Consider the following 22585-nt stretch of genomic DNA (forward strand, 5'->3'; position numbering starts at 1 on the left):
TCATAAAACCAGTTGGTGATGGCATTAGCCGCCAAACACGCCAGAAGGTTCAACAGGGGCATCCAGCAAGGACAACTTATCTTTGTCCCCATCCCTAAGAGGTTGAGACATAGGTGCCTCTCTGCCGCAACCAAGCTACCCATTGAATGGCTGATATGACAAGCCATTTGCTTGGTCGCCCAGAGAGACAAATCTGTGGCGTGGCGCAGCCGTGCCACTGCCTCGGGCCCAATTCCCTCCCCAGTGTCGAGCTCACTCAGCAGGTCTGCTCAGTAGGCCTGCAACACTGCCATTGTATGCAGTGACCCTCAAGCAAGATCTGCTGCCGCATAGGCTTTGCCCACCAACGCCGAGGTGGCCTTACATGGCTTGGAAGCCGGCCCCCCTAAATTACCTGTACTCAATGGAGACAGGTGGCTCGCAAGTGCCTCCGCCACCTTCGGAAGGTAATCAGATTTCGCGGGGTTATAAACATGGCTAGTGTATGGTTTTCCCCAGAAGCGTGATATTTCATCATGCACTTCTGGAAAAAAGGGTAGTTTTCTGTGGTGTGAGAGAGATTTATTTTCACTGGAGAGAAAGTGCTCATCCAGCCTGCTACGAGCCACTTCCTCTTCCCTGGGCCAGTCTAGATTTAGTTTTTCAACTGCCCTAGTAATCACTTCAAGTAGCTCTTTATTTGCTTGATAGCTGCTCTCTGTTTTTGGTGTAATGGCATCCCCTACTGGCTCCTTGGAGTCAGAGAGGGTGTTTTGGCTTTCCATAGTGGAAGGAGTCGCCGCAATGCGAGTTCCAAAATCCGGTAGAGAGCCGGACCCGGAAGACAGAGCAAGAGATAGAGCAGCGCTCATCTCCGGCTTCTCTTCCAGATCCATACAAGCTCCTCAGGACCTCAGCTGGTTGGCTGCCTCAGCAACAAGGCTATGAAACCCAACTCCCTTCGCCCGAAGAGAGAAAAGTCACGAGCAGAGCTGCCTGATTGTAAGGTGTTCACAGTGCGCACAGTCAGACCCCCCCGTAGGCTGCGGTGGCGTGCTCCACCCTAGACACTTCACACAGAAAGTGTGTGTGTGTGTGTCCCATGATGAAACAGGAGCAAGGCGTGACACACTTCCTGAATTCTCGCTCGCTCATTCTTTTTTTCTATTTTTTTAAAGGGACAGAGTAAAGTAAGAGTTTTCCTTTCTTTTTTTTGAAAAGATGAAGAATAAATTAAGAGTCTTTTGTGAGCATTACACAAACAACCAAGATGCAGTCTCACTGAAGATGATAAGGCTGACGATGAATGAACAGCTTCACCGGTGCCATTTTTATATCACGCGATGCGCTTAATTGCCACATCAGGCATGATGTTACACAAGCTTCAGATGCTGGTCACATGCGAGGGAGCTTCCCACAGCATGGAGCTCACGCAACATTGAGTTCCCTTTGCAAGGGAACCATAGTTAAATTATCTGCAATTCAAAAAATCCAACAATTTGAGAGAGATTTTACCAAGAAATAACACAAAAACTGCAGCTTTGTAAATAATAATAATAATAATAATGACAATAATAATAATAATAATAATAATAATAAAAAGAGCTCTTAAATCTCTGATCCAAATCACTGTTAGAGGTATATCTCTTCAAATTCTTACACAAGACTGCTAAGTAAATAGAGTACAGTGATGCAGTGGTACATACAAGCTTAGGGGTACGTTATTCAAACCCCTGTAGACTACACAATGCACAAGAAGTACACAGACTTTTTCTAAACCTTGAACTCATTTGCATACAAAAGTTCATAGCTGTGACTGATAGAAAACTGTTTTTCAGCAAGCCTGCACCATCTTGTAAAGATCTTTTAAGTTGCTCAGTTCTCCCTCGTTATCACATTCTCAACTAGCTTCTCCATAATATCTGAAACTTTAAGATATAAGATATGCCACAGAACCAGAAGTAAACTTCTAGCATGTTAAAGTCTGATTTTCCCCAAAGTGAAAAAGGGGATTTTTTTTTATTTAAAGATTTAATTCCAATGCAACTGGAAGACGCCTCATGTAGCTCTAGATTTATGACCAAATCTATGTTATGGAATAATAACATTACTACCCAATTGTTCTTGGGTTAGGGTTACGGTTAGGCTAATCTCTGAGGTTGGGGGTTTGAATCCTGCCTCTGCATGTGTGCACGGAGCTTGAATGTTCTCCCCATGCCTCTGGGTTTCCTCCGGGTACTCCGATTTCCTTCCCCAGTCCAAAGGCATGCACTGTAGGTTGATTGGCATTCCTAAATTGTCCGTAGTGTGTGAATGTCTGGCACCCCGTCCAGGGTGTCCCTCGCCTCATGCCCTGAGTTCCTTGGAATAGGCTCCAGGCTCCCCTGCGACACTGCATAGGATAAGCGATACAGAGGATGGATGGATGGGAAATGGGTTCTTATTTTGATTATTAGTCTCTGTCTCTGAGTTGGAAATCTCTCACAGTATTTAAACATGAGCATCGTCATCATCTCTTCACTCAGCTGATATCTGTACATGCTAACATCTGTACAGGAAAAAAAAACCTGCTGATTAATTCAGTTCTATTTTTTAATGTCTTTTTTTTTTTTACATCATTTAAACATTTGTCTGCTGTCATCTGTGCACAGTGTGTAAGCGCTCTTCTCTGTTTTGATGATGATGTGATGGTGCAGGAGTATTGCGGACATTTTAACAGCAGTAACTGATTACTAACTGAATTGATTAGGTATACGTTTGTCTGCATTTACTGACTGACTGCATTTACTGCTGTTTGCACAACATGATCTTGTGACAGCCAAGGCAAGAAAAGAGCCTAAATTAAAACCTAGTAGCGATGACAAGTAGAGATGTCAACGTATGTTATTGGCAGAAAATCTCAATTTTGTCTGTTTTCCCAAATTTAGCCACAGCGACATCTGAAGGGTTTATATCATATTCTCAATTCTATATGTTTCTCCTTTCTTTCTTTGCTTCGCTTGAGGAGTAATTGAGTCTAAGAGGGTTTGTCTGTGGTTAGAGGTTCAACCAATTGCTTTCATGGTTGCCACTGATACAGAAAGATGGAAAGCAAGAAGGTAATATCAAAGTCCCTCTTTTTTCAAAAGAGGTACAATAAGTCTATACTGTCTCTCTTCCAATCGGAATTTCACTCTTCATCTTTCGTACATTTTCTTTGTAGTTTCTCCCTACACTCTGTCCAGATTCAGTTCTATGGCCCTATTTTCTGCAGTGCAGGATGTTGGGGAAGCTCGCTATCACTTCTCATATGGAGCCAATAGGAACTAGATGATGAACTAGCCACATTTAGCACTGTTATTTTGGGCAGGTGTTTGAAAGTCTTTGAACGTGCAGATGAAGGCTGAATACAGACCACTCTCACACGCTCAATCTCATACTGGAGCTGCAGGTCTGAGTATATAACTGGATAGTGTAATGCCATGCTGGTATTTCTGAATGCAAAGGAAGAGTGTTGTGTGGTGCAAAGCTAAAGCCCACTAGCTACCATTACACACAAACAGTAGTAACACTGCTATTCTAAGCAGCAATAGTTATAAAAGGAAGAGAATGTAAAGAGATACTGTTTGGCAGCCATTATGGAAAACTTATATTTATTAGATCACCTACACAAGTGTTTAAAAATAGCGCTGTGTATTATGTTTAGGAAAAAAATATAATGAGCACAAGCACATGCCACTAATGTCAGGATATTCGCATGTTCCTTGCATTGTTTAATTAAAGTTGCAGTCAAATTAATTGGTTATGAATGAGTTAGGGTCCATTTATGAGTCACTGCTAACTACATTGCTAACTGCAGTCATACCGTTCATAATAAAACAGAATTGAAAAAAAATGAATTTAGATAACAAGTCGAGGATTGAAGCATAGCATTAAAATTTCATAGCACTGTAAAGGTGAGAGAAAGTATGCATTTGTAAAAACACCATACTAAACAAGGCAATAGCATTAATTACCACTTTCATAGTGCTTTTGGTTTGGTGCCACGAATTGCATCTTGACTGTCGATCAAAGTGTAGAACCTAGCAAAAGGAAATATGCGTGTCTCAGCGCTCAGTGCCGGCAGAACTGAACTGTTCACTCTGAGTGCTCAGGTTAGCCTCTTAGCTCTGTTTAGGTGCCATAAAGTATTTACTTGTATGGTAGAATGATGCTATAGATAACACTAATTGCTTTTTTTTAGAGCATAGCCGTGAACAAAGTCCAGATCTCTGTCATTTCAGGGCATCTGTTTGTTAGTATGGAAATGTACACTAGGTTTATGTTACATAGTATGATATTTGATTGGATGTTGGGTTGGTATTGGCGCAGGGGGCACAGTAGCTTAGTAGTTAGCATGTTTACCTTGCACCTCCAGGGTTGGGGGTTTGATTCCAACCTCCACCCTGGGTGCATGGAGTGTGCATGTTCTTTCCATGCTTCGGGGGTTTCCACCAAGGTACTCTAGTTTCCTCCCCCCATCCATGTGTTGTAGACTGAGTGAAATCTCTATATTGTCTGTGGTGTCTGAATGTGTGTCTGAGCATGTGTGCGATTGTGCCCTGCAATGGGTTGGTGCCCCGTCCAGGGTACCCTGAGTTCCCTGGGATGGGCTCCAGGCTCCCTGCAACCCTGTGTAGGATAAGTGGTACAGAGGATGGATGGATGGTATTGGAGCATTTTTCACAAATACCCTATTCTAGTATCAGTACTGATGCATCCCTAATTGGCAGAGTACACATTTTCAACAAATTCTTCTGTATATAATAGTGTAAGGGACTTGAATTAGCACAAAATGTAATTATGTTTTGGTAAATACATTAAAGAGGAAAATTCTGAATTACAGATGTGATGTATGTGAACCAGTCTATAGACTATAGATATAAACTATGAATGAAGAGAAATATAGATATATGTAAAAATATATGTTTATATATAAAATTGTACTCACAACCCTGATGCATGGATTTGGCCTAAACTTTCCTTTTTAACTTTTGATGTCCTGTTTTGTTCTTCCCACTCCCAGATAGTGAGATCATCCCTCCAGACTGTCTCCGTCCACGTTCCTTCACTGCAGTACGAGGCCCCTCATCCCTGCGACGTGAGGCAGAGTCCTCCCGCCTGTCCGTCAGCCTCTGTGACCTCAACCTGGCACGAGACGAGGCTAGACTCCGCCTCCCATCCGCACCCATCACCAGCTCCCGCCCCATTCCACAAAATTCTCTGAACTCGTTCCTCCCAGCTGCCCTGGAAAGCGAGCTGCGTTTCCATCAGCTGCGGGGCAGCCACCTTAAAGCCGTGGATGAGCAGACAGTGGCACGCTGCGGTCATGGGCACGAAGAAGAAGGCACACTGGTATTCACCGAGCGTCCATTGCGCCTCTCAGAGACCATCTACATCACAGTGAGCAAGTCAAGCCTGGCTCGCTCAGGCTCACTGTCCTATGGTGTGACCTCGTGTGACCCCGCCACACTGCGCCCAATGGAGCTTCCCTCAAACCCAGAGGAGCTGGTGGACCGCAAGGAATTCTGGGCTGTGTGCAAGGTGCCCTCTTCGCTCCACTCTGGAGATGTCCTGAGCTTCCTCCTCACACAGGATGGAGAGCTGATCCTGAGCCAGAACGGCACCAGCGCAGGCATGCAGGCATGTGTCGATAACTCCCGCCCTCTCTGGATGTTCTTTGGGCTGCATGGTGCCATCACGCAGCTAAGGATTTTGGGTAGGTGCTTGTTTAAGACTGCATACATACATAGAAATTGTAATGTATGTAAATATAATGACACGGTTTAACATTTTATTAAGTCAGTGTAAATGTAAACTAATGTGTTATTGTACAGTTTTTTTCATGAATCATTACGTAATTGCTTTATGTATGCCAGTATTCATTGAGTTTAGTTAAATAAGCATTAAAGGAGCAGTTTGTGAATTGTTCGAGCCTTCTGCTGCCTGTGAAGTGAATTGCAATTTCAATTAAAACTTCAATTTCAATCAAAATTCTTTATTCTACTATTTTGAGATACCGGATTTTTGATGAGCTGTGAGCCGTAATCATCAAGATTAAAACAAAAAAAGGCTTGAAATATTTGACTTTATGTGTAATGAATCTAAAATATATGAAAGTTCCACTTTTTTAATTAAATTAGAGGAAAAAAATTACTTTTCCACGATATTCTAATTTTTTGAGATGCACCTGTACTGTATATATACATATACATATATAGCCCTCATAGCTGTGGATTGAACTAATTTCCATGCTGGAAAAATGTCAAATTAAAATTACACACTACAATTACAGCTAGGTTAGACAAGGGTACATGCAGCACATTTTTGTCTACACTACTTTTTGTGTCTGTGTTAAAACCCTTAAGAGATTACCTCAGACCGATTGACAATCCCTGCCTTATGCGGCCAAACATGCTGTACTTTTTCACTGTCAGAATCATATAAGCTTTCACACATTAGCCTCACCTTCACACAGAGCTAAGTGACAACAATAGAGTCCAGATGCAAGGTCAAATCTATTATTCTGATATTTTATATATATATAATGTGTGTGTGTTGAATAAAACATATTTGGGAATTGTAGCAAATACTTCCTAAAGTAAAGTGTGAATATATGCCTGTCTTTGTTGTCAAGGTTACAGTCCAACATGGTTGCGTGAGTTTATAACTGTGATTACATTTTTTATTAATCTACTTTAGACTATAATAAACTATATTATTAGACTGCTATTAACTAACAGCTGTTTTTCATGTGTACAGTATATTATGCTTTTTCAGCCTCTCACTGGGCATTCAGACATGACTTAATAGAAAGTACAATTTCCTATAAATAGATCAAAGTCAACAAACATAACCATTTCTACACTGCCATTGGATTAAGTCATTGTCATAAAGTAGACTTCTTAGATGAATATAATTCCCTTCTTATACCATTTGGCTTTGAAAAGATCATTTTAAAGACTTTAATCCACTTGAAAGCCTCATTAGTACCACCCACATACCTTGCTTCAATGAGAGGACGGAGGTATATGCAGTCAAGGTAAATAAGCTAGTTACAGCAGAGAGAAAGAGAGAACTCTAATAACAGGAAGTGCAACAGGAGGGTGTGTGGGCGTTATGTGAGCCACAATCACACTCTAACACGTCTGTGTCACTCGAAGCATATTCCTCTCCCTAACACTCCACTCAGCACGCCCCCTCCCAACTCTGCCGACTCCATCCCCTCATCTCATTAGACTCTATCCCTTCACTTCGTCTCACGAGGCGGCACAAGAGTGGGCGATTTGCACTTCACACTCCAGCTTTAATATCTCACGCCTTTCTTTCTCCCGCGTCCTTCTCTCACACTTATTCTCTGCTGCTCTGCTGTAGTCTCTAAGACATTCTTTCAGTCAGGCTTCCTCGCTCCCGCTGTCACGTTTCATTCCAAAGTCATCCAGGTACGTGTAGTAGGACAACTGCCCTGCCTGTCATGACCCCCAACCGATCAATGTGCACACACTTTTTTAATTATCTTGTTAGCAGACAACCCACAATGCCTTGCAGTAGTGCAGTAGCCATGGATATGGGCAGTCTCACCTGTATTATTACAGCAGCCTGTAATTAAGTAGAGAAAGAGTGGCATTTATGCAGCCCTGACTTGTCATCTGTACTTTCCTGACCATAATAATACAAGAGAGATAAGATTTCAAAAGAGATTGAATTTAACCAACAGGATCAGACAAACTGCTTTGATTGTTTTAGAAAAGTCTCAGTTGACATTTTCCTATTGATGCCACAAATCTGACCTGCAAAACATTCTAATCTTATGTGTTAATTAAGATGCTAACAATGTAGCACCTCATCTAAGAAGAATTTATGACTAACACAACATGTTGAAACTGGTATTATTGACTCCATTATGCCATTAGCCAGTTATCATTGTAATGTTAGATCTATTCTCAAATAGATTTTTATGAAGGTTTATTTGTTTAGTGATATGAATTTATGTTCCTTACTTTGGCATCTGTTTGTTCAGCGATCTAGCCAGCGCAGGCATCTGTGAGCTCATGTATGCAGAAGAAGGCAGATAACGCTGTCCTCTGAGTGTGTTATGTGGCCCTGTGACACAGCATCTGAAAAGTTGGATGGCTTCACATGTTTCTGAGGAATCACATGGTAGCCTTCATCCTCTCCAGTTGGTAGCTGTCAGTTTGTGGGAGCACATGGCTTAGATGTTAGCATGTTTGCCGCACACCTCCAGGGTTGGGGGTTTGAATCCCACCTCGGCCTTGTGTGTGAAGAGCTTGTGCTGTTCTCCCTGTGCTTCATGGGTTTCCTCTGTGTATGCCGGTTTCCTCCCCCAGTCCAAAGAGATGTGTTTTAGGCTGTTGGGCATTTCCAAATTGTCCGTAATTTGTCTGTGATTGTGCCCTGTGATGGGTTGGCACCCTGTCCAGGGTCCCCTGCCTTCCCAGGGATAGGCTCCGGGCTCCCTGCGACCCTTGGTACAATAAGCGGCATGGAATGAATAGATGGAGGGATGGATGGATGGTGGTGAGTGGAAATTAGCAGGTGATCAAACTGGAACATGGAGAAAAACAAACCAAGGTCAAACATGACAGTATGCAATACAACAAAGGGCAAATCCAAAAAGAAGTTGAAAGATCAAAGCAATGTTCAGAATATTCATAACACAGTTATAACGGTAAGACTTTGCAGTGTCTGCATGATTTCATGTGCTTTATATAGCATGTGAATTGTGTATAGCAAGAAGTGATGAGATAATGGTGGAAATGTCTTAGTATTCATGGGTGAGGGCCCTCAGCAGCTCCAGAGGTATAATGTCACATAAAAAGATATAAACTTTTATGTATTTATCATAAAATATGTTGGATTATATTTAGGAATAAACTGATTCCTTATGTAGTATAAGCATCAGAACAAGATTACCCAGAAATGTTGGATCTATATTAGAATGGATTTTTCATAACTAGTTCACTTACATATTTTTATGATGTAATGTGAAATTGGGCTTTTTTTTTTCTTCAGCTCATTATTCCAACACATATATTACTTTATGACCGTGAAAAAAAGCAGTATTGGATTGTTGGGTATTGAACAATGTTTCGAGCTTTGATACCAGTTTCAGGATTGGTGCATCCCTAATTATGTTATCATTGTAATATCCAATAATTGCATGATGCCAAAAAAGGAAGTGCTGAAACGTTTTGTTCTAACACAGGAGCAAGACTTGGCCCTGACCTTAACCAACAGAACACCGTGTAATATTTAGATCAAACTCTTCAAACACACATGTTAAAAAATTATGCAAAATGTAGCTAAAGTTACTGACATAGTGACGGTATTGACGATCAAGATATCAGGAAAAGACGATGCTAATCAGAGGGTTATGTATTATGCACTTTCGAAGAGTTTTCACACTCAAATCAACACCTCTACCACCCACATTCACTTGAGCACTTCATCCTTCTTCCATCTCTGTCCTCCTTCTCTCTCTCTCTCTCTCTTCCTTCATCACTCTGTCCTTTTCTATATGATAATGAGTCCATCGTGTGTGCTATCCAGTCGCAACTGTCAAAGACACAAATGCGTGGTGAGGTGGATCGCCTCAGATCAAGTGATACACTGTTGTTTTGATGAATTGTCACAAGTTATTCATGTTCACCTTCATTCTCAACAACCCTTACAGCTATGCATCATCCACTTAAGATGTTTGAGTCTCCACCTCCGTCCGCATACCAATATGATATCCACAATAAAAAGACAGAGAAAAATGAGGTAGTAAGGATCAATAAGCTTTAATGAAATACCTCCTCTGCATAAAGATTGTTGCAGGAGCATCATGGAAATTTTAAAACCCAGTATCTGATTTAAAATTTAATTAATCAGAGATAATTCTGTTTCATAATGGACATACTGTAGCTGTCCAACAACTTGAACAATGTGTGACATTCACTGTGTGAGAATTTTTTTCCAAACTGCCTCCCTACCCAATAGTATCTTTGCAGGCAGATAGCCTAAGTAAGATTTAAACAGTGAATAAAACAATTTACATATATGAAAGTCTTAGGGTTAGGATTAGGGTTAGATTAACCCTAACCCTAGGGTTTTCAAATTGTTTTACAGAATTCAACCACACCTTTTCCCAGGGCTTTTCCCAGACAACCACATAAATAAGTAGATTATGTAAAGTAAGAAAGCAAGTGATCATCCACTGTTCTATGTACACAAAGCCATACATCTTACTATATATGTACTAGCTATGTTGTTGTTCTCAAAGGTTAAATTCAGTATAAATTCAGTCTGGGGGAACGGTTGCTTAGGGTTAGTAGGTTTGCATTGAAACTCCATGGGTTGGGGTTCCAGTCCACCACCATCGTTTGTACACAGTGTTTGCATGTTCTCTCCATGCTTCGGGGTTTCCTTCAGGTACTCCCGTTTCCTCCCCAAGTCCAAAGGCATTGTAGGCTGATTTGTGTTTCCAAATTGTCCATAGTGTGTGAATGTGCATGCGATTGTGCCCTGCGATCGGCTGGTACCCTGTCCGAGTGTCCCCTGAGTTGTGCCATGAGTTCTCTAGGATAGGCTCCAGGCTCCCCACGACCCTGTGTAGGATAAGAGACATGGAACATGGTTGGATGGATAAATTCAGAATTTGTATTTTAAAGCCACTGTCCCATTGAGAGAACATTTTCACAGTTATGGATGTAGAATGGTGCTTTATCTTTTATTCATAATGTTTCTGCATCAAAGTACACATGAATGTTCAAGTTGTCTAAGATCACCAAAGGCCAGGCAACAATTTATCTGTTTCAGTTGGGGTAGCACTGAAATAATTTAAAACCATCCAAATATATATATAAATGTACTGTATATGTTACTGAAAAGAACTGCATGTCCTTTGTATGTAGTTCACAGCCATGGAGCCACATAGTTCTCAATAAACACATAACAAAGGTCTCTGGAATCAGACAGCTGTCTTTCCAGATTCCTGAAGTTTTCTCTCATTTTCTCCTTCAGTCAACATTCGTGCCAGTTGTTAATCTGATAGAGATGGTGTGGATACGTCCAGGCCCCTGAAGTCTCGAGGCAGTTGCTGATGACTCACAGTGGAGGATTTAAAATGGCTGGTTGTGTGTAATGATCAAACAGCGTAATGGCATGCCAGATGTCATGGCGGATCACTCTTTGTTTCAGTCCTACCCTGTATAACACCCAGCTCTATGTTCAGTTTCACAAAAGCCGCAGGACTTGTGTGCAGTCTGCAACATGTGTGTGTTTGTGCCACACGTTCATTGGGCTTGATATAGATTATTGTGGGACCTTGCATTCTACAGTAGGTATCAGATACAGGTAGACCTCAGGGGAACACGTGTAAATCCATATTTGTGACCCTGTTGTTTTTATAGATATGGCTATATACAAAGTATTTTCCATACAACCTCATTTTGAAGCAGGGTTTCTTGCATTCTGTGACACTATGTAGAACAGTTATGGTATTTTCTGATTATAAATGGCTTGTAGTAGTAGTAGTAGTAGTAGTAGTAGTAGTAGTAGTAGTACAGTAGTAGTACTAATAGTACAACATTGAAATTTATGACCGTTATCTGCTTTGTTATTTGCTTAGTAGCTTAGTAGCTGCTCAAGTAGCTCAGTCATATTACTTGAAATATTGTCTTGATAGTGGAAAGAGCTGGCTGTCCTGTCTGACTGAAGTGTTAATGATACCACTCCTCCTGGCAGAGGTGTCATATTCAGATTCCAGCCTCTCTTCAGGACAATTTATAAACCGCACTGGGCACTGGACACTCCCTGCCAAAACAAAACTGTAAGAGTTATATGGGCTCAGCACATTCCAGTGAGTGCATGCTTAATCACAATGAAATGTCATCTTGGTCACCTTGGGCAGCAACTAAATATCAGCAAATGATCCTGGAGCATGCAGTTCAGCTTCTTTCCTTATTTGACCCCCATTTGGGGATTAAAGCTGTTAATGCTATTCATTATTGATGTCAGTTGCATAAGTCAATGAAATGCCAGAATTAACATCTCTTTTTTTTCATGTCTTTACATGTGTTTTAGGGTCTATCCACCCGAGTGATACTCAAGGCCCATCCAGCCCTAGCTCACCCTCCTCTTCCTCACCTCACTCACTTGGAGCAGGCCTATGCAGTGGCAGCTCAGAGCCAATGATAAATGCAGGCTGCTCTGGAGCTTTCTGCACCTCCGTCACAGGCAAGCATGTGATCTGTTCTGTTTTATGTAAGGAATAAAGCATGACATGGCGCATGCTGTTATAGAAAATAATCCATGACAGAGTTATGTGATATGTTTCAACATGAAGAGGTACCAAATGTTACTATTCTATAGTTGAGTATTTTCCAATAGCAGAGCATCCCAAAGTGTTTTATTCCTTTTATAACATTTTGCCAATGATTACAATTTTTTATTAATCAGGGACACTTTTTTATCTATTTATAATCACACTTAATGTTGTGGAAAGTCAGCAGAACAAATTATAACAGCTATAAACAGTCATATAGAGAGTCAGTAGCCTCTCTCTTTCTATTTCTTGAAGTTAATAAGACAAAAATGAACATACATATTGAATAAATGTCTCCTTACAGAAAACTTCAATGATTATACATTTTCCTTTGTTAAATAACAGCACATTTTTATACAATCTATTTATTATATATCCATTTAAGTCTATGTGCATGATTTGTTACTATAGAAACAATAGTGTATTAGAAAAAACACGTAAATATAAACCTGTGTTTTAAATTGTAGCCTGAACTACTATTAGAGCTACTGTTACAGAAAATTAATCAGCACCTTCTGACCAATCAGATTTGAGAATTAAAATAGGAAATAGGAATTTTACGTTGTAATTTCACTTTTTTCCCCTCCCATCTTTAAAGGAACAACCCCAAGCTCACCCGTCCATCTCTCCAAGTCCCCCACCTTCCCATCATCCTCCAGCTCATGGCTGGACGAGTGCTCCATCTGCTACGAGAACGCAGTGGACACGGTTATCTATGCGTGTGGTCACATGTGCCTGTGCTACAGCTGTGGCCTGCGCCTCAAAAAGATGGCCAACGCCTGCTGTCCAATCTGCAGGAGGGCTATTAAAGACATAATAAAGACCTACCGGAGCACATAGGAGCCATATTCCACTTCTGTAATACACCATACGATGGCCCATGAGGGCCAAAACAAAGACACATAATGAGACCCTCACATACGGGAAAGAGGTTTCTGGTTCAGGGACATATTCATGGCCTTTCATGGTTCCCATGGTGATGAATTTGAACCTTAAAGGCTCAGGCATCCGTCCTCAAAAAGGTCTCTTACAGTTTCATGCACAAGGCTTTGTTGCTACGGTAACCAGTCGTGACGCTGCTCAGGAAAGGAGGATTCTGACTAAAGCGCTCCACATAGGAGAAAAAGGAGACGCAAAACTGTAAACAGCCTCAAGCAAATCAGGAAGTTCCAGGAGACATTAATATCTGAAATGTTAATATCTCCATCTTATTTTCAACTCTTTCAACTCTATTTGAGCCATAAGAGACTCGAAGGGTCTCGTCCGTTTGCAGAAGTGGAAAGCTGGACACCATGTTTAACATTGAAAGATATGGAAGTGGATCTTTGTTTTCTTCAACCTTTTGGCTGCCCTTAAAAACTCAAACTTTTCCGTCAGATTCATGTTAAATGTTTCAGTGTCACAATTTCTGTCTGTGTACAGCTGAGATTAATACACATAAAACACACAAACACACACATGTACAGTATGCCCCAAGCCTCATGCTCTCAGAGCTAATGCTTAAGCTACTATTCCAGATAGCTTGCTAATGCTACATGCTTTGCAGTCAGTGTTGATGTCTTGAATCGATGAAAGGACCTTCAAGCACTGATGACAGTGCAATGCTGTGTTAAGCAGCGGTAATGTGAAGCCTCAGTTCACTGCTGATACAAACAGATTAGAAATTTCACACGATAAGATGGTGCTGCTGGTGCATTACAGATGTGCCTGATTAGTCAAATAACATTTAATCTCATGTTAGTCATAGTTTACTTCAACAGGCGCTTAAATAAGACCTAAAATGGGATCAATTCTAAATTAATCAAGTATTATGGCATTTTTAAGCTAAGCATAAGAATAATATAGCTTGAAATATCAGGCACAATTGCAGTTTCTAAGTAGAACTTGCTACACTTTACAGGACTATAATGAGGCTATGCTGGTGTACATTAATAGTGTAATGTTAACAGGACCACACATTATAGCGGCATTATGAGAAAGTCGAAGCTAATTTTTTGAAAGTGGCAAATAAGCTAGTGGCTCAGCTTGTGTTTACTGTGGATGTTTGATATTTGTGTGGTGGTTTTGGGAAACCCCATCAGATGTCGCTGTGGTTGTGAGTTCTCATCAAAAATCAGGTTTTGGCCAAAATCATCCAAGATCAACTTTAAGATACCATTACTACTGTATATTTCACCAAAATGACATGGAAATGTTTTGGATTTCTTCCTGCAGAAGTCACAGTAGGTAAGGAGCCAGTTTAACAAACGCAGCAGTAAATGTAGACAGTTTACCTAAATACGTCTAATAGCTTAAAAAGTCAAGATGTCATACAAACTCTGTTTTAACAAGCATTTCAATCCACACCGGCAGTATTAGAGACACATCAAAGCCAAGCTTGCATTTCCCACTGCCTTTGTTTTACACTTCACGTCTATTTTTTGACTCGCACATGTGAGTGAAGAGTAAACTCCTGAGAAATCAGCTGAAATCACAAACCACACTTTAAAGCATAATCCAGAAAGATCATGATTGTGCAACCTGGAATTATAAAGCAAAGTGTTTGCACAGTATGATACTGTTATACCAACACGGGGAAGCAAATTAAAACACAAACATCCTAGTTGTTCAACATCGTAATGCCTTATGTCACATTTTTTAATGAAGTTGAGCAATGTGATTTTTCACTTCTTTTGGTTTTTAGGTGCTTTATCGTTGTATTAGTGCACTCGTAATGACAGTTGGCAAGTAGTTGATGGAGTATGGAGCAGATTTCCTCATCTTGTTCTTATGTTTATACAATAGTTAGTTACGGTCCATTAATTCGATTGATCAAGTGGCGTTCCAATAGTGCTTATATTTCCTATAACCACACAGGGGAGTTTCACTCGTCTTATGTTCGCCAGATAAACATTCCACTTCCTGTTTCAAAATGGTTACTACACACCTGGGTAAAAAAAAAAAGGTCTTAACAATAAATCACTGGTCTGAAAATTAGCAAGAATTAAACTAATGCACTCGTGAGACTTCCTGTGATATTGCCTCACGATTTTGTCTCCAGCTTGTTCATATGACACAGGTAAATTCATTTATAGTGTCTTCTACAACACTACAGTAAAATCATGATAATGATTAAAACATTTGATGTAAAATTCAAACTAACATGTCTGTATGTACAAAATTAAATTAAATTTAAAAAAAAAATTAACTGGTAAATTTAAAAAAGCATAAAAAGCTGTCTGCAAGTTTACCCACAAGGCTTAAACATTTAAAGAAATTAAAAAGAAAAGCTATTCCATACTATACTATTATTTAATCTATTTGTTTAATTCTTGCTAATTTTCGGACCAATGATTTGTTAAGACCATTAAGAGCTTAACATTTTGCCATTTTGGGCTTGGCCCATTTTTTCTTTTTTTTGCCCAGGACTGTAGAGTAAAGTTACCAACATCATCAGTGGACGTAACAAACAATACGTTTGATTTTAAATATGAAAGCTCATCAGATGAAGAAGAAAAGGAAGAATGATGCCAATTTTACTGGAAATGCTTTTAACAATCACATACAAATAAATGTGAGCTAGCTAGCCAGGTAGTAGACGTGCTATAAATTGAGTGTGGCTTCTTCTGGATTTATTTCTGCTAGGGGAGTAAAAATAAACAAAACATATGGCCATTGTGTCTGAAATGTCACTCGATATTAATTTCTCTTTTATAGAACTGATGCATAAAAACAATATTGCACTCGCAATCGTGCAGTTATACTGAATATCGGAACGGATGTGATCACCTATGACACTCTTGCTTGTGCGATATTGCTTAATTATAAAATCCTGTTTAGCAAAGTGAGTTACAAACTGAGGGATATTTATACAGGAATCTAAGGAGGTAATGAGTAACAGGTAAGAGTCATTTGTAAATAGGAGAATCTCATTGGATTTGCTGAGAGGTGGGCGTGGTTAATGGAGGCGTGATTATGGTAGCTCTCTAGGTTTATTTCATTATTTATTAAATGTTAAACAGTTAAACAATGACTGGGAATATAAATTCAGCTATACATAATTGATAATCAAATGCTGGAGTTGCCCAGATTAAATTCTCCTGCCAGTAGGCCGTACAGAATTGCAGCTGAGATGCATCTGGTGTATATTGACGGATCTTGATGCAAAACTTACGCAACACATCCGGTGTGAACTCGGGGTTAATATCTAAATGTCATGATTTGATTACGTCGTCGAATAGTTCTGTTGTGAAATGGACATAAATCTAATCAATTCAGTATTGAATCAGATACTGGCTCTCAAAATGTCCATGATGCTTTTGAGCTGTAGTCGGAATAAAAAATTTAATTTCCTTTTTCACTTTTGTGAGTGAGTAGATTTGTTCAGAATTACATACAGTAGAAAATCTCAAAATTTCATGATTATCAGGGTTTTCCACGCCACCACAGATAATACAAACACAATGCAGTTAAAAAGTTCCTTTTATATAGGATTATAGAAATTGGAAATTCTTGCAGTAGACATGGTAGTTATGACTGCACACAATAAATGATGAATTATTCCTTATAATATAAAATTTAAATAGTTGAATATTATTCATTTAAAAATGAGGCAACAATGTATAAAATGGTTGTTGCTCCAGCTGTATTTAGCAGGTTTGTGTGTGATAGGATATGTTAAAAAAAAAAAAGAAAAAAAAAAGAAAAGAAAAGAAAAAAAACAGGGAACCAGTTAAATCTTTGAAAGGCTGAATGGCAATAGCCAGGTGGATAAATATGTAGGTAAATAAATGACTTAATAATCACTTGTACACACTTTTAATTCAAAAACCTATTTACAATTGAACTGGGAGGGAAAACAGTGAAATGCTGATTTTTTTTTTATCGTCATTTTAGCTCACTGCAGACGCATGGCTCTGTTGTCAGTTTTGCAATTCAAGTGTTGAAAACAGCTTCTTGAATCACTCGGCACATGCAATTGCCATGGAGACGGGAATCTTGGGAGCAGGAACACAGCCTTGAGATGTTAAACAATGAAAAGATCATTTGTCGGACAAGGCTGTTTGGTTTGCCTGGGCAATCCATAATTCACCAAGTACCCTCTTTATTCAAGGCCAAATCCGACATTTTGCAGGATAATAGCTACTCGAGGGCAGCGGGGAAACACAAGCCTGAAGACATTTTGAGCTAGCACATGCTTTTATTATAGCTTGTAATTACAAGATACATAGAGGGGTTGAGGATGAAATGGTTTTGAATGAGGAGGAAGGAAGATAGAGCTGATGTATGGGGGACAAAGGGAAGGATTTCAGCAAGTCATTTTGCCTTATGAGTGCTTTTAGCCATACATTTCACAGCTGGAGATGGACTGATGATGTCATGATACACCCTCTTTAAGAGTAAATGTAGAATACAGTTAGTCTACACTGAATGTCAATAACATTCTTATAGTTTAGCACATCAGCATGCAGATGGATGGATCACGGCCACATATCAGGGACATTATCGATGAGGTTTTGTTTTTGTTTTTTTGGCGGAAATCAATTGTGGCAGCCAGGGCTAAAATCTATGCTGCTATAGCAACAGTCAGTTCATCATCAGGCAACGTTATAACGACGTTCATCTGGACTTTGCTCCACTTCATCGCTGCTGTCACAAGAAAATCTCAAATTTTGACATTGTGTAGATATTTAAAAGCTGGCTGTCCTTTTTTATGTAGTCGAGGCTAGTTAGAAATCAGCATATGTTTTGTAATAATTATGATAAAACAATAGAAAGCCTAGTTATTCTTCTTCTTGGATGAAAATACCATACATGCAATATTGTTTTCTTTTCCACAAGGCTTGGAGCTGTGTGATTTGCTTGAGGCTGGTTATTCACTTTTAAATGTTAATTTATGTCCATTGATCATGACCTGAATTTCAATTCTAGCTCTCACAGACTATCCAGTGTGTTTCTTTGCTAAGATGGGCCTAAAAATCAGGATTGTTTTATTAGATGTTCCTCTATGGGTGACACTGTAATATATTTCCTGAATCTAGAAGAAGAAGATGCTTAGCTTGTAACCATGAGCTATACTGTGGGATTTTGCAGTGAACAATCATAAATACTGTATGTTTCTTGTGGGTATAAAATAAGCACACAACAGCGACAAAGTACAATCTTTACTTTTACTGCAATGCTAAGAATTAAGAAAACCTATTTTGTGAATAAAGACTTATAATTTATAATTGGGGAAGTATTGCTGCGTCAGCCCCAGAGAATGCAATTCGATCCTGAGTTTGAGTTACTGTCTGTGTGGAGTTTGACATGTTCTCTCTTTGTGTTCATGTTTGTTTTCTCCGAGCTCTCCACTTTCCTCACAATGTCCAAAAACATGCCATTAGGTTGACTGGCTATGCTGAATTGCCCCGGGTGTGACTGTACGTCTGCTTGATGCCCTGTAATGGACTGGTGTCCTTTCCAGGGTGTATTCCCACCTCACACCCAGTGCTCCCAGTATAAGCTCCTGAACCACCACAACTCTGACTATGATAAAATAGTTATTAAAGATGAATGAATGAATTTCTAATCAGATTGAAATGCTCATAAGGGCCCTCCCTGTGTTTTGAAGTCACTTTATAAAGCTTGTGATTGTACTGTACATTTCTAAACGTCTTTATCTCTGTGGTTAGAGATATGACCTATGATCACTTTATGTTGATGTCCTGACCAAATGTATTAATCCAGCATTGAAGAAGCATACTAGTCCTGTCCTAAAGTGAAACTCGCTGTGATTCAATCTGTTATGATTTACCTTGTTATATTGGATTTTAATGAAAAGTCAAACAACTTACAGTACATCTCTGTTCTCATCATGATGAATATTATGTTTGCTGAGGCCCAATAAGAGGACACTCCACAGCTAGCTTCACTTCTGATTGTCTGTCAACCCTGTAATAATGAGTTTATTCATGTAGTGTATGATGTGTTTAATGTTCAAGTATATGGTACCTTTTTAACATCTTGAATAGCTCCGCTTTGCAGGAATATAATGTTTCAGTTCTTGCAATGTGACATTCTTAATTCATTTTCTTTTGCGCACCTTATTCTCATTTACATACACAGATGATCATAAATCAGGTCATTAGGCATTAAAGGTGCGGTGTGTCATTTTAACGTCCTCTGCTGGCTTTGATGCAAATAACAATCGCAATGAACATTAACTCCACCTTCATGCTACAACTAGGTAAGCATGTTGCGTGTTAAGGAAAAGATGCAGCACTTAGCAGTGTTGCAGGTGGAGTTCATTTTTGGGTCAGAAAAATTTTAAATATAAATAATAATAATAAAAAATAGGAACGCCAGATTTATTGTTATTGTATGGCAATATTATGGATATTATTTCTTTTTCTAAGGAATCATTGAAATAATATTTATTATTACAGGTTTCAAAACCTTCCGCACCTTTGAACGCTTCATTCAAAAAAATTTATTTGCTTCATCCATGTTTAATTTCTGCATTCAGCACACTCTTGCTGTTTTGCAGTTCACCCTGAGGTCAAAACCAGATGAATTTAATGACCAGTGATTTAATGACCTGAATCCTTCAGCAGCAACCCACCCATTAGATTAGTTATTCAGTGTGTGAATCTATTTTCTGTCGTGCAAATGTTGTCCAGGGTGTTTATTTTTACTCTAGTGCTGCAGACGGTGACTGATTTGTAAGCTTTGTATAGTGTGAGTCATAGAACGATTATGTCAATAAACTTTCCAAATGTGTTTCAGCTACACGCCGTTCCCGTTTCTGTTCTTGTGTTTAGTGCTCATAATGACTGTTTGGAAAATGATAGTAGGAGAGGTTATGGATGATTATAATCTAAACACAGGAATAATATGCATAGTAATTCTTTTTACAAGCACTTTGAATGATTTTAAAAAGATTTACACAAACACTGATGGCATGATGGGTCTTCCAGCACACTTGACAGTTGTAGGTATCAATAAACGAGATATCATGATGCAGTGCTTAATTTTAGCCAAATGACATTACACCAAGGACTGCACTGTATATAACGGTAGATGTAACAGTGATTCAAGAGTGAAACCATAATGCCTCTGAGGCCCTCTAGTGGCTGGGTGTAGTACAATTTTTAACTATTCCCGTATTAGGGAATGAGACAGATGCCAGACAGACACTATATATATATATTCTGATTGGCTGACAGACTTTCTGAGGTGTGCAATTATTTTTCAGTAAATGTACAGCTGAAGAAGTTCCAGTCAGATCTTGACCTCAGTACAATTCTATGTCGCTTTGCTGAAGTCAACTTAAATAATGGAAAAATTAACCTGTTCTCCATCACAGCACACATTTAACAACAAACAAAATTACAATTTTGATTTTCCAGAAATAAATAAGGAAAAATTGACGACGGACAATTGAAAGTGCACCCGGGGTGGTAATGTGGTCACAAAGCGAAGCGGAGGCTTGTGTGATTGCAGTAATGAGACAGAAAAGCCAGTCGGCCAGACACTACTGGAATTCAAATGGGATCGGGTTCTATGGTCAGATGAAACCAAAATAGAGCTTTTTTGGCAATAAACACCAGAGATGGTTTTAGTGCACACAGAGAGGTAGCCATATGGAAAAGTACCTCATGCCCACGGTTAAATATGGTGGTGGCTCTTTAATGTTTTGGGGCTGTTTTTCTGCCAGAGGATCTGGACATTTTCTTAGGATACATGGCATCACGGACTCTATCAAATATCAACAGATATTAAATGAAAACCTGACTGCCTCTGCCAGGAAGCTTAAAATGGGCTGTGGTTGGATCTTCCAGCAGGACAATGATCCAAAACATACATCAAAATCAACACAAAAATGGTTTACTGACCACAAAATGAAGGTCCTTCCATGGCGATCCCAGTCCCCTGACTTGAAACCCATAGAAAACGTCTGGGGTGACCTGAAGAGGAGAATCCACCAACGTGGACTTCGAAATGTGAAGGAACTGGGTTAGGGTTAGGGTTTCACAGCCTTATTTGCTCATGTTTACCAAGAGTGCCAATATTAGTGGAGGACACTGTATATACTGTTTCATCCTACACTATATTGTAACATGAAAACATCATTCACTACCATGGAAATACTGTAGTTGGGTAGTGAATGATAGTTGTACTACAGCCAGACACCAGAGGGCCTCAGAGATATTTTGGCTTCACTTTTGAATCATGGTTACAACGTCTACCCTTATACAATCATTGGTGTAATGTCATTTGGGTAAAACAAAGCACTGCATCATGATATCTCATTTATTATAAAACAGAATCTCAGCAGTGAGTTCTTTGCAGTTTTTCCAGTATGATGCTCATTCTTATGTCTAAGTTAGCTCATTGTACTGATATTATAAGTAGTAAACCAACGTGACTGAATGAAGTGATAGCATAAACCAAGGTAGTTATCATTAACTCAACTTCATAATAATATACTTTTGACTGTATGACCTTAGCAGGGGGCACGTTGGCTTAGTGGTTACGTTTGCTTTGCACCACCAGGGTTGGGGTTTGAATCCCCCCGGGATAGGTTCCATGGTCCCTGAGACCATGTGTAGGATAAGCAGTATGGAAAAGGGATTTATGGATGGATAACCTTAGTGAAAACTCAGAGTAGTTTGTGAAGGTATATAGCTCTGTCCTCTTTTAAAACAAACTCCACCAACAGAAGGAACGGAGCATAAAAGAGCACTTCTCTATTCAGATGAGTAACTTATTCTAGGTGTCAGAGCTAGAGGAAAATCATGGAGAGCAGTGATTTTTCGGTCAAAAAATAGTTTGGGTTAAGTGTAAATACTGACTGTTGTTTACCAGTATATTTTGAGTAGCTACTTATATTAGCTTTTCATTTAATTTGATTAAAATGATTGATAATATCAGCCAGCTAGTGAATAGTAGCTGTCTGTCATGACAACTGTAAAATCAATATACCTTTGAAAGTTATCTAACTACAATTGAGCATTTTATATACAGTAGTTATTAATAAAGCTGTACTTTCCACTTTGAATTTCTGATGCTCCATCTGAGTTGAAATGAGGTAAGAGCGTGAATGCCCACGTCCATAATATGGGCGGTTGAGAGGCGAGTGTCTACTGCACATGGTCTGGCTCCAAGGTCTCTACTGTGCAGATCTGGGTTCACTTTCATGAGATGGCGACTTCCCAAATGGGTTTCAGAAACGCACAGGATCAGGACTGAATGGTGCCACTCATATATTACAGTCACTGCATTACACATACCCAACAG

General features: G+C 39.5%; 1 protein-coding gene across 1 annotated transcript in view; it reads left to right on the top strand.

Annotated features, from left to right (window-relative positions):
- The window catches only part of neurl1aa (neuralized E3 ubiquitin protein ligase 1Aa), a 57828-nt gene extending 42552 nt beyond the window's left edge, over nt 1-15276 (top strand). The window contains exons 4-6 of the mRNA XM_053615285.1: nt 5024-5716; nt 12085-12237; nt 12924-15276. Coding sequence (XP_053471260.1) covers nt 5024-5716; nt 12085-12237; nt 12924-13165 — 1088 coding nt within the window. The 3' untranslated portion in view covers nt 13166-15276. The remainder of the gene's footprint in view (nt 1-5023; nt 5717-12084; nt 12238-12923) is intronic.
- Nucleotides 15277-22585: the final 7309 nt, after the last annotated feature.

This window comes from Ictalurus furcatus, chromosome 26, assembly GCF_023375685.1.
Source record: "Ictalurus furcatus strain D&B chromosome 26, Billie_1.0, whole genome shotgun sequence".
NCBI lineage: Eukaryota > Metazoa > Chordata > Actinopteri > Siluriformes > Ictaluridae > Ictalurus > Ictalurus furcatus.